This window comes from Rhineura floridana, chromosome 14 (assembly GCF_030035675.1).
Source record: "Rhineura floridana isolate rRhiFlo1 chromosome 14, rRhiFlo1.hap2, whole genome shotgun sequence".
In the NCBI taxonomy this organism is placed as follows: domain Eukaryota; kingdom Metazoa; phylum Chordata; class Lepidosauria; order Squamata; family Rhineuridae; genus Rhineura; species Rhineura floridana.
Window position 1 is genome coordinate 39028716 of NC_084493.1, and position 13260 is coordinate 39041975.

The following is a 13260-nucleotide window of genomic DNA, read 5'->3' on the forward strand; positions in this document are numbered from 1 at the left end:
TACGCATGTCTGAAGTGAAACAACCAGGCCAGGTAAGCATTGCTTACAGACCCCTGGAAGGCTTCTTCCAAGATGCATCCAGGGATGCCTGCGTTGCCTTTTTTCTTTGATCATGTAGCATCTTGCTATAGCAATCTAAAGCTTTGAGCACAGTTCTCCTCTCCGTACACTTGAGCAGGCAGGCAAGGAGTAGCCGCCACCACCCTGTGCTTGGTCTCTCTCTCTCTCTCTCTCTGCCACCCTCCCCTATACTCGAGCAGTAAACAGGGCTTCCAGAGCACTGTTTACTGCAGTGGCGCCTGCGCCACCTGGCAAAGAGCACCATTCCAGACGAGCAGCCACAATCCAGTAGGCAACGAGCCACATTCTGACTGGCTGGTTTGTTCTTTCCTGGAGGATTTGTTAGCTCGGGCACTTCTTTCCATGGGGCATCCAGCCCCTTATTTGGGGGTTCAGGCACATGCACCCTCTCCTCCTTTTTAAGCGCTGCGAAGTTTCGACCAAACGAGCACCGAGGAACCGACTTCAGCGCCGCCGCGGACACTCGACTCTGCGGGTAGGCTAAGCAAAGAGAACTGCGCAGGCGCAGCAGGCCTGAGCAACGGTTACTTGGGAAACGGTTCTCTCTCTCTCTCTCTCTCTGAACGGTTCTCGCGGAGGCGGAGTCAAGCTCCAGGGTGGACCAATTGGAGCGCGTGTTTCTTTCGTCGAAGAGAGGAAGAGGCGGAGGCGGTCCGGCTTCCACCGGAAGTGTTGCTGGCGGGCCCCGGTTGCTAGGGCAACGGTGAGCTTAAGCGGGATCCTGCTGCTGGAGGAGGAGAGGAGGCCGCTGCCGCCGCCTCGGCGGAGGGAAGGGGAAGAAGATGGTGAGTCGCTGGTTCCTCCGGCTCCCCTTAGCGGCGGCCGGTGCCGCTCCCGCCCGGCCCGTCGCCTGCCGCACACCGACTCGCAGGCCTGGAGCTGCCGTAGCAGTTCCCTATATCTGTCGCCTCGTTAAGCAGCGAGCGACTGAAGGCCGGGGCTGCGCCCAAGCCGGGCTGTCAGGGGCGGCGTGGCTGGGCGCGGCCCTCGTCGCGGGAGACCTTCTCAGCGCGGGTGGGCGGCCGCGAGTCCGCGGTGAGGCATTGCCGGAGCGAGCGGCTAGGCGGTCTCGGGCGCTTCGGAAACGGCGCTGGGCAGGTCGGAGCCGCTGGGCGGAAGCGACGGCGACACTGGCGCATCGACGCCCCGAAGGGCCCCGAACCTGTTTTTTCCTTTGCCGACTTCGCCTCCTCCGCGGGCTCCCCCGGCTCCTTCCCCACTCGCGGAACTTCAGCTACCGGCGGAGCGAAAGGGGAGGTGCCAGGCGGGAGCCGCCTCCAGAAGGAGCATCTCGGCGGGCAGGCGGGTTCACGGGGAGCAGGAGGTCCCTCTGGAAGAGAGTCTGCGGCCGGCCTCCCTCCGCCTCTCGCCCGTCAGGGGCTGCACTTCCACCGCCCGCTTGACCTCCTGGGACGGCTCCGCTGGGCCACAGTAGGGCTCAGTTGTTGAGCTGCCGCGGGCGCAGCGTTGGCTGCAAGCGCTTGGGCTTACCGTACCCCGTTGAGACCCAGCCACCTTCTGCCTTGGAAGCAGGTGCTCCCGGGCTACGTTCCTTCTGGCTAAAAGGAGAAGAGCAGGGCCGTTTGTGCCCGTGAGCGCACGACGCTGCTTTGTGCAGAGCCAAGCCATGTATCCATCTAGCTCAATATCGTCTCCTTTGACTTGCAGCAGCTCGCTAGAGAGAGGCCTTTGCCTGACCCTTTGGCTGGAGTGACTGACCCCGGCCCTCCGCGTGCCAGGCAGCTGCTTTACGGCTGAGTTAATGGCCCTTCCCCCAAGGAAGGGGGACTGGGTGCGCTGATCGGGGCAGAGAGAACTGGATGCCGCAGCTGGTGCCTGCAGTTGCTGCTGGGCTGCCTGCTCATGCGTTCAGCTGCCAGCCCGTGCCAGAATGATTAGAGGCACCCTTCTGGGTGATCTTTCTGCTTTCCACCGGCACCAGGCAAAAGGACAATGTGGTGCCAGTGCACTTGGCCGTTTCTTCGAAAGTGCAGCTCCCACTGACAGCCCTCCTTCCTGTTGGGTTGTAGGGGCAGACTTGAGGAGGAAGGCAGGGGAAGGACATTCTACCCATGTGAGCCATCCTGCCAGCAGGCTGCCAGTGGTCTCAGTCATGGAGAGACCTTGGTCTTTTTATGCAGCCGTGAGCATTCTTCCGTGTCTGACTCTGTTGTAGGCGATGGCACGGAGGGGTGGTCGGTCACAGCTGACGGCAGCACAGCAGCTGGAGCAGAAGCAGCACGAGGCCTACTTCCAGGAAATGAGGGAGTTGGAGCATCAGAAGAAGGTGCAGCGGGTCCGACAGCTAGAGGTGATGTGGGAGGCCGAAGACCGTGTTGAGCAGAAGCGTGTCACCCGGCTGCTGAAGGAGGAGGAGCATGAGCAGCGCATGGAAGCAGCTATCCAGAGGGTGAGTTGGCTTGACCAGAGGCAGGGAGCTCCTCTACCACTGCTTTCCACCTGTGGGTCTGTTGCATCCTCAGTTCACTGAGTTCACTGTGCTTAAGGTTGTGGTCTAAAGCGCAAAGGGAAAGGAGAGCATGGCAGCTCAGTAGGTTGGCAGGGAAGGAAGGCCACAGGATGCAGAGAGAAGGGGCAGGGGTGGGTGGATGGGTAGACCGGGGCTTATCTCTGGGGCTCCCCTAGAGGCTTCCGAGGCCGGGGCAGGAACCTGATTAGAAACAACATGGCAATTTTTTTTTTCTGAAGAAGTGTTCAATGAGAAAATGATGAGTATATTCCTTTTATGATGTGAAATGTTGAAGCCTTTTTGAATTTGTATTGCTAAATTAGTGATGTTTAAAAACTTTTTATTTCCAGATGTTAGGCAGCTGCTTAATGATAATATCAACTCTAAATTCTCAGAAAATACTGCTGAAGTATCCCTTTTAAAATGTCAATGTAACTAAAATATACATCCTGTCATACAGCACAGTGCAAAATGGCAGAGAGCAGATCTGAATCAAAGTGTTTCAGGCCAAGTTTAAGTACATAATTTCCATTCTCTGGAAGGTTTAACAAGGGTTATTGCAGGACGCACAACTCATTTCTTGACAGCCACACTGAACCATCAGACAGCGCAAGCTATCTAGTTCAAGGAGTTTCTTATTAAGGCTGCTAATAGTTGAAGAAAATCTAGTCTTTTGCTTAAGAACTAGAGTCTTAACTCTGATTTGTGAAATTCTGTTTTCTGGTCAGGCAGAAGAGAATAAAAGGTTGAAGGCGCTGGAACTGCAACAGGAAGAAAAACTGGCTGCTGAGTTAGCAAAATTAAACCATGACAAACTTAAAGATGAAAAGATGAGACAGCAAATAAGAGAGAACAGGTATTTCTTTCTTTAACCAATAAAGGTTGCTTTATAATCACAAAGTTGCAGTTATTCCTAAGTTCTGACAATTATGTTTTTAAACCTACTGGGTTTGGGGCAGATGAAGATAGTCTATGTGGAGTGGCATCTTCCTCGGCCAACAGATGCTTCCATCTTGCAGTGTAGTAGTGGCTTGTCAACGTTTTAGCCTGAACACATTGAGTTAGTGAAAGCATTTATTTTAATGTATCTTTTAAAAATGTATAAATGTGTTTAAACCTCTGATTTCTTCATTGTGTCTGCTGCAGTGAGAGGCAACAAAGGAAAGTGTGAGAGGCAGTCCTGGACACACGTTTCATCTTTTTGTCAATTTGGTTTCTAGTATTGACCTGCGGGAGCTGGAGAGAAAGCTGAAATCTGCTTACATGAATAAAGCGAGGGCTGCCCAGATGGTGGAGAAAGAAGCACTGAAACACGAAAAAATGGTAACTGGTTTCCCAGATGGTGTTGGCTGTATTCTGCTCCGTCTTCAGGAATGCTGAGAGGACTGAACGCTTTCTGTGTACTTAAAGTACAGAATACAGTCAGGTTTTGTAGAGTGACTAACTTAATTCAGTTATATAACTGACTTAAAACCTTGCTTGTTTGGAAAATGGATTGGTCAACTTAAAGTTAGATTTTGGTTAACCCTACCCCTACTCTTTGTTTTCATTAAGGCTTTATGCTGAAGGGTGGGTAAGCAATGGAATTAATAACAATAATAATACATCTTTAAATAATCTGGTTTCCTTTTTGAATAAAAATTATACTTTAAAAAGATTTATTTTGATCAGATATATTTCGACTAGAAAAAAGAGCAGTATTTTATTCTACATCTTGATTCTTCCACCACGATAAAGCAACAGTCCTAAGTCGTCTTACTCAGAAAAAAATCCCACTAAGCTCAGTAGAGCTTATTTCCTATTAAGTGGTTTGTTTTTTAAGGATTGCAGCTATAATAACCATACTTGCTTCTAAAGCCTGGGGGCAAACCCTCAAAACTGAATTCATGCAGATAGAAATGTTGAGCCAGAGTGGTACAGTGGTTGAGCTAAGACCTGGGAGACCAGGGTTCAAATCCCCGCTCAGCCATGAAGCTTGCTGGATGATCCTAGGCCAGTCACAGTCTCTCAGACTAATCATCAACCTCACAAGGTTGTTGCGAGGGTAAAATGGAGAGGGAAGAGAACCATGTACACTACCTTGAGCTCCTTGGAGGAAAAGTTGGATATGAATGGAATAATGGTCTACACAGAATTACATTTTATTTGTTTTTCCATGCTGGTCAACTGTCCAAATGTGGTGGTTAAAACTTCTCAAGCAGTATGTCTCTAAAGTTGGTTTGTTTATTTTATTTATTAAATTTATATCCTGCCCTTTCAGAAGGAGCCCAGGACAGCAGGTTACTCTTACTGGGTTTTATCCAGCTGTATCATACACAGAGTAGACACATTGACATCAGTGGACTTGACTAAAGCTTTGGTTAAGTCGGGAAGGGGCACATCTAAAGACCGGGGTGGCATAGCTTCCCTGGGCCCACACCTGACTAAAAGAAGGCACTGACTCGCATCTTGGTCTGCTGCATATGGCTTTACTTCAGGACTGTTGCTTCAAAGGGCTGCTTCCACCGTGCTGATGGTTATTCTCACCAATAAGTGTGACTTTTCTGCCGGCCTCATCTCCTGGGGTGACTGGCTTAAGTCCAGGACTCCTGTGTCTTCCTGCGCAGGGAGGGAGCTGGGCAAAACTGGGTCACCACCACTCCCTCATTGACCCGCTCTGTGGGTCTTAGGCAGAGAGCCTGAAGATGACCTCTGTCAGGGCAGTAAGGGCCAAGCCTCCCTCACTTAGAGGCCCAGCTCTTCCAGCCTGTTCTCTGAATCTCCACTGCCTCTCTTCCTCTTGAGTTTTTAAAAAATATCCTCCAGGTTTCTCCCGCACTTTCTTCTGGCCGAAGCTCTGCTCTTTCCCGCCCACCAGGCAGATGAATGAGAGGGTCCCACCCTTCTCCTTCTAGCGTAGGTGGAGCCTCCAGGTATTGTCCAAATATGGTCTCAGGAGCCGTGGTGTGGATCAGGGCCTGCTAACAGGGCAAGGTGTTGGCAAAGGACTGGCGAGCCCCTGCGGCCCATCACCGTCAGTTACAGCCCAAAGCTGTCAAACAATTCAGGCTGCAATCCTGTACCCACTTACTGTGGAGTAATTTCCTTTGAACTCAATGGGACTTACTTCTGAGTAAGAATGCTTAGGATTGCACTGTTAAAGAACTAAATACTACATTCTAGAAAAATAGTACTGAAAGGTCTTATAACACTTCCAATTTGTAGTTTTGGATTTCTGAGCACCTGTCCTAGTTTTCAGTTCTGTAGCCCTTGGTAGGTACATTTTCATAACTTAACTTCCCTGGGCCGTTAGTTCAGCTGAGTGGATCCTTCAGCAGGCATCCATGCTCTTCAGTATGTGGAGGGAGTGCTACTTAGCTATCTGTTGGGAGAATTTGGATAGTTGATGTGATGCCTAGATTAATAGACAATTAATACATGTAAATAATAAGTTCACCCTTAGTGACAGCATTCATCAGCTGTCCACAGTGTCTGTTTGCTGGGGTGCTTTGCAATTTGTCACTTCAGATTATTCCATTTAGAACACATGGATTAAAATCTTTTCAGAAGGAAGATGCAGAGGTATACAAAGCAATGAAGGAAGAGCAAGAAAGAGCCGAAGAGGCGGAGAAGGCTGCAGAGGCAAGGCGGAATCAGGAAAAGCTGCTTTATCAGCAAGAACTGGAAAGACAAGTTGAGGACCGAGAGAGGCGGAAACAGGCTGCCTACGAGGAGTTCCTCCGAGAAAAGCTCTTGATTGATGAAATTGTGAGGAAAATCTATGATGAAGATGAAAGGTTAGTTTGACTTTGTTTTTGTGTTTGAAATTGTTTTATACTCTCAGTGATAGTTGGGCCTGTTGCTTCATGCAGAGCAAATGAGTTGGGCAGTTTTCTACCTCAGAGGTTCCTACCTCAGAGCAGTGGGCTGGACTAGATGCCTCTGAAGCTGTGACGGTGATTGGACTGGGAGAGCCCTGGAGTGTAGTTGTCCTGTGCGCAAAGCATACACCTGAGTGTCCTTTATCCCCCCAAAGGATGAATGGGTGGGTGCGTGTGACCAAAGGCTCCCCCTAGATTTCTTGTTTAGCTGGTTTATTGAAGCTTCAAATTTCTCCATAGAGCAAGACAAGAAAGACTGGAGAAAATGAGAACAACTCAGAGGTTCATAGAAGAATTTAAGAAGGATCAAGCTATAAGGAAGAAAAGGCAGCGTGAGGAGATGGAGGAGGAAAACAGAAAACTCGTGGAATTTGCCAACATGTGGCAGGAAAGAGAAGATAACAGGATGGCAAAAGTCCAGGAGAGTGAGGAGCAGAAGCAGAAGCTCCAGCAAAGGGTATTGGAGTGGCTCTTAAGTTCCTTCTTTTGACATGGGAGGTGGCTGGTGCCTAAACTCTTCCTTCCTCTCTGGGACAGCTTGCGGAGGCTCTGGGAAGGGAGCAGCAGGAGCGGGAAGAACTCGAGCTAATCCGAGCAGAGCTCTATTTTGAAGAGCAAGTAGAGGCCGACCGGAAGAAGGAGATGGTAAGTGACCGCGTCTCGTAGCCTTGTAGCTCACCCTGGGGGGGGGGGCTGTATGAGTTCAGTTTGAAAAATATTGCAAAAAACATTCCCCCCAACTTGCCGTCCATGTTGACTACTGTGAGATGTCAGCTTTGAGAGCTTTATCAGTTTGTTCATCTTCACTGCTTCACAGTACTGTAAACAATCTGACTACATTAACATCCTTCTGTCTCCCCCCAAATACAAGTAGAAATATAGCACTATTTTTTTTATCTTGAAGGGCTACAGTTTGAATAAATTACTGTGGTGGGGGGTGTGTGTTTATTGGAGGGAGTCTGAAAAAAAATAGTTGAGATTTCAATTCCTCCCATCTTTCTAGTCATACTGTGGCTTGCAAATTCCTGCAAGCGTTCTTTACATCCAGATTGAATTTTAGAAGTGTGTTCTAGTTAGTTTAACGTATCTTTTGAAGAATTGGAGAGCCTGATAGGTTCTTGGTCTTTATCATGAGCAAATAATTGGCCAGTAGTACTTGGTTTAGGGCTGCATTTCTCAAATCTCTTTGAACTGACCTTCCTTTACAACATGGGTCACCAGTGAGGTGCCCTGCTTTGTGCTTGTGGGATCCCGTCCCCCTCCCCCTCATTGCTCCCCCCCCCAAATTGAAATTAAGCCTGAAAGATTCCTTCTATTGTAGAGGGCTTTTTCAAGCCTAATTGCTGTGCGGGGGAGGGGTGGTAGTTTTTTGGGGGTTATAGCTGGAGAAGGGAGAGTTAGCTATCCCCTCCCCAGCTGTATCATCCATGTTGAAAGTTCCTCCCTTAGCCAGTAGGAGACTTTTCAAGCCTAACTGCAATGAGAAGAGGGCCATTTGGGAGGTCATAAGGGGGGAGGTCAAGGTAAATCCTTTTCTCTGGAGCTGCAACCCTTCACCGAAGTCATTCTTCCTTTGCTTTAATTAGGCTTGTAAAAACGATAAACCACTTTTTTTCAAGCCCTGATTGCTGGCAGTGAGGGAGAATGTGTGATGCCTCCAACAGTTTCTCCAGTTTGCAAATATTCCATGGGCCTAAAAGATGGGCAAACCATGCTTTTCATGGTGAGCCTTCCCAACCTGGGATTCATGATATGCTGTATAGATAAGTGTGTGGGGATTCTGTGTGCAGTTGTGTGCAGCTTTCTGGTGCTGTTCTGATGATCTATGGCTTGGGGAGGCAGTTGAAGAGAAGGACCTCACCGATCCTCCCCCCATAACACCCCCCCCCCCGGAAGTGTCATTTGGACAAAGTGGTAGCCCTTACTGTGCTTTTTCCTTCCCAGGGGATGATAAGGATATGGTCATCCCAACGAATCCGATGTGTATTTGTCAGGGTGCTTTGCCAGGGGCTTTTAACCCTTAACATCTCTGGGTCTTGGCTGGTTGGGGAGGAAGGGCTGCACTTGGCTCTTCCCCATCAGGTGTTCCTATGTCTTCTGAGTTGAGCTGACACCCAATGTGAAAACTACAGTCTTGGAGGATAAGTTCTCTAAATGTATTGAAGGAAGCAGTATCTTGTCTAAGTATGTTCATCCTGTATATTGGCACTACAAAATGCATTGGAAGCCTGGATTGTGCACTGCTCTCGTTCCTGTCACTCTCTCCATATAGGAAGAGATGGAGAAGAAAATTAGGCACCGCTTAGAGTTGCGCAAATCGTATGATGAACAGTTGGCCATGAGGGAAGTGATGCTGCAAGCGATGAGGGAGGAGGAGGCGGCCTTCCGCCAATCCACGCTAGCCAAGTTTGCTGAGGATGACCGTATTGAGCAGATGAATGCTCAGAAGCGAAGGATGAGACAGCTGGAGCACAAGAAAGCAGTTGAGAAGCTTATTGCAGACCGGCGGAAACAGTTCATTGCAGACAAGGTAATCCTCTTCTGTCAAAACTCATCAAAGCTCATAAGGCAGCTCTGTTTGCCTGCCATTTCAAGTAGGGCAGGGAATAGTGGTCCTTCCTAAAAAGTACAGGTTAAGCCATTACTGGTGTGCCCAGTTTAGGATCATCTGTGTTGCAAAATTGCAATAGGTGCAATCAAGAGCAACTGGAAGTTTGCAGGGTGAAAGGCTCCCGCAAGTTCATGAAATGGGTTTTCAATTGGAAAAATAATACCCTTTTATTATTTGTCTGTAGGAACGTGAACTTGAAGAAAGACAGATTGAAGAAAAAAGAAAAGGCATAATTAATGACATAATTGAGGAAGAGCGCCAGAAGCTACTTAAAGAACATGCAGTTAAACTATTGGGGTATCTTCCCAGAGTAAGTAGAGGTGAACACAGCTTAACAATGAAGCAGCAGCAGAAAAGTTGGTTTATTCTTTGGAAAGCTCCTTTTTTGGTCTGTGCCAGAGAGGGTTTGCACCAGTGAGGCTCACATACAGAGCTCCTTCCAGTTGCCATATAGTTTAGCTGCCACTGTGCTGCCATCACCTACTTCGAATTGCTTTTCTCCCTGAAGGATGAAGGGCACTTCCATGATCTCTATGTGAATTGATTTGGCCATTCCTCAATGGATCTTAGGGCTGGGACTCTTGGAGCTTGACATGTCAGCGGGCAGCTAGAGACGCCTGCCATGCTATTCCGCATGTACACTTTCCTTTTTCTCCTCCTGTGGCAAAGGTGGAAGTGGGCTGTCTTTCTGCAGACAGAGCAGGAATATACATCAGAGAGTCATGCTTAGGTGGGCTATTTTGACTGGTGCTGGCCCAAGGCACTTTAGTGCCTGCGGCAAAGAACAAGATGGCACCCTCTCCCATTCCATATACAGAAGCTGACCAGACTGGCAGTTGAGTCTTATATCAACATTGGTGATGTGACGGCATCTTCCCTTGTCTTGAGGGCAGGGGACTAGCATAGGGTAGGCAACCTAGTGCACACAACACCCCCTTACCCTATGGCATTTGCTGCCTGAGAGGTCGGCCTCACTTTACCTCATGGTAGGGCTGGCCCTGACTTGGACTGAGCAGCTGAACAGAGCATTGGAATCAGGAGTGCTCCTTCTGGAAGCGTGAGTAGGGGAGGCCTCCAGTGCAGGCATGGGTGAAGGGCCCTCCACCAGGGGCAGGCAGGTCATGTGAAAAAGGAATAAAAAACATTCCTGCAACTCCACCTCCAGGTCCAAGCTGATGCCTGGAGGGATTAAGAGACTGCTAGGCAACATGAGGTAATGGCATAACACGTAGAAAAGAAGAAAGATGAAGAAAATTCCATTTAATTAAACAAGGAGGGAGAGAATCATATACACTACCTTGGGCTCCTTGGAGAAAAGGTGGTATAGCCAACCAGCCAGCCCCCATCCCAACCCCAGGGCACATTGCAGACCAGTGATTAAAGGGCCACAGGAGAACCAGGCCAATTCATGAGGCCAATTAAGGACAAAAGAAGAGCCTGCTATATCAAGCTAGTGGCCCATCTAGTCTAGTCCATCTAGTTGCCCATGGGAAGCCTGCAAGCAGGACCTGCGTGCAACAGCACTCTCCCTTCCAACTGGCATTTGGAAGCACGCTGCCTCAGCCTGTGCAGGCAGAGCATAGCCATCCTGGCTAGTAGCCATTGATAGCCTTATCCTCCATGAATCTGTCTAATCCTCTTTTAAAGCCATCCAAGTTGGTGGCCTTCAGTGCCTCTTGTGGGAGCAAATTCCAGAGTTTAACTATGCGTTGTGTGAAGAAGTCTTTTTTTTTGTCTGTCCTGAAGATTGCTTCACAGATCCTGATGGTGCATTGATGATAGGACAAGAGCAAAGTTCAGGTGACATCATCTGGATAACCTAATCCAGATACGGGGAGCCTCTGGCTTGCAGACCTAGTTGGGACGTGGGTCCAAATTTGGCTTCCAAGTCAGTTTTTCCAAAACCATACCCACCTGCCCCACCACTAACATCTTATGTGAAACAACTTCAAGGGAACTGCCAAAAGCAGGCCTGCCAACTGATCAGTGGTAACTTTAAACTCTACTGGGCTTGGTCAGCTGATGTCGTGGTGGTCAGCCAGGGTGGAGGAATCCAGGACCCATCTGGATTTAATTCCCTACCTCTGTCCTAATTCCTGGAATGTTTGCCATTCACTGGCCAATGACTAGCTTCAGCCATCTGTTAACCGTCCTTCACCCAAAGGTCTCAGGGTGGGTTACAATAATTTTAAAATATGACATTAAAACCAATTTAAAACCAAATGCCTCTGAAGTAAAAGGTAGGAAGGGCATCAATGCTGCCGGGCTGACAGCCTGAGGAGCTCTGAAAACCCTGGCCTCCTGGGCCAGAAGGGGGTCACTAGGAGGGAAGGACCCCTGGGGAGCAGGGAGAGCCCACAAGGCCAGGGAATCTCAGTGTGGCCACCTCCTCTCTGCCTGGCTCTTGAAACCTAGAGAAAAACCATGGGATTGGTTTGTTCGGTAGGAGTGGCACATAGGTCTAAACAGGACCTCCCTGGGCTATGTTGAATCTCCCTGAATGTCCTCCGATTCAGAGCTCGCTGTCCCTTAGTCTGCCTGCGTGTGCTGCGTTCCTTGAGTGTGCTCAGCAAGAAAGGACAGGTTTGTTCTTGGTGCAGGAGAGGAGCAACTCTGCTTTCCCATGCTGAGGTGGTCTACCACCACCACCGTGTGGTGAAGGTGGAGGAGACTGGAAAAGGATTAGGAGAGACAACCAGATAATGCTATGGCCCCCGTTCAGGAGTCCCCAGCAGTCTTGAACAAGTGGACCTTGGGTTGTATTCAGGCTCAGCTACACCCTGCTCAGAGTAGACCCACTAATGAACCTGTTAGTCATGTCTGTTAACTTCCATGGGTCTGCTCTGAGTAGGCCTTGCATAGAATACCACCCCTTGATAGTGAGCTGCTCTTCCTGACTCACATCATTTTGAGGGTGTCTCACACGGACGCCCTTCCGCAAGGCTGGAGAATTCTATATATGTCTTCCGCATGCTTCTGAATCCAGGGAGAGGACCATCTCCGATGCAGTGATGTAGTCTTCCTTGCAGCCCTACCCTTACCTTTGTAGAGCTTGGGTGGTCTGACATTTTTATACAGAGAAGGGAAAAGGGCCACAGCCAGTGGGTATTTAGCGTTCTTGCCGGGGGCTGTAACTAGTGATTGTGGGGCTGAGGTAAGGCCTCAAGCTTCATGTTGTGTAGGGTTGACCCTGCAGGCAGGCAAACACACTAAATGCAGAAAGGGTTCCTTGTGTAGTGGCTTGACTGGAGCATCTGATAGTCTGGAAGGGGCCAGGCTGCTTTGAGAGATTTCTCAAAAGGCAGGAAAGTTGTTACTGCTTCCACTGCCTAAAACGTCATACTTGCATAGTACACTGTAACCCTATATTGGAATTTGTTTACTTATACTGTGGTTTGGTGACAATGACATTACGCCTTTAGCCAAAAAGTTATCCCTATAAAAAAAATTAAGTGCAACATAAACCAAAGCTTAACCATTGAGTGTTGTACAAAAGTTCTTAAGCATTATTTATTTGATTTATATCCCGCCCTTCCTCCCAGTAGGAGTCCATTAGATAGATGGAAAAAATAGGGTGTAATTTTTGAAATAATTTAACAACCAGCATTGCAAGAGCCTGCTGCTATAAAACTACCACAGTCAGTATCACCTTTAACGTGCTGCCTGCATTCACAATTCAGGGAAGCCAGTTTAAGGCTTGAAAGTATTTTTTTAAACTAGTTTTTGAAAGCTTTAGACTACCAGTAACTACACAAAATGCCTCTTATCAGGTGGTACAGAAGTGAATACTCTTCTTTGTACGTTCAGGGAATTCTTAAAGATGAGCAAGATGTTGACATGCTTGGAGAACAGTTCCGGCAAGCTTATCAGAAGAGGAAAGGGGATGGCCAGGGAGAAGACAACTGAGACTTGAGTTTTCTTCAGGACGTACAGCAAGGAGTCACTGGACTCATTGATACAGGCTGCGGTGTGCTTGCTACTAAGCAATTTGTGCCCCTAAATAATTCCACATGTATTTCAACTGCCTTGATTTGTATAGTGATAAATTATTTCTGCAACAGTAGTTCTGTTCATACTTTATGTTCATGCTAGAAATGAGTAACTGGATTTACCTTCACTTGAGAGAAATGAAGCTGTTTGGGAAAATGGTCTGATAACTTCAAGTGTGTTTGCATTAAGAATGCTCCCAGTATGTAAATAGCTGAAATATCTTACAGCTTGTTTAATAAGTGATCTAA

The 13260-nt window shown here is 48.4% G+C and overlaps 1 protein-coding gene across 1 annotated transcript; it reads left to right on the top strand.

Moving 5' to 3' along the window:
- Positions 1-689: 689 nt before the first annotated feature.
- MNS1 (meiosis specific nuclear structural 1) lies at positions 690-13085 on the top strand. The gene is made up of 10 exons (XM_061594836.1): positions 690-866; positions 2258-2491; positions 3280-3407; positions 3772-3874; positions 6098-6327; positions 6652-6868; positions 6949-7056; positions 8684-8941; positions 9207-9332; positions 12830-13085. Exons 1-10 carry the CDS (start codon positions 864-866, stop codon positions 12926-12928), a joined length of 1506 nt encoding a protein of 501 aa, XP_061450820.1. The 5' UTR covers positions 690-863; the 3' UTR covers positions 12929-13085.
- The last annotated feature ends 175 nt before the right edge of the window (positions 13086-13260 follow it).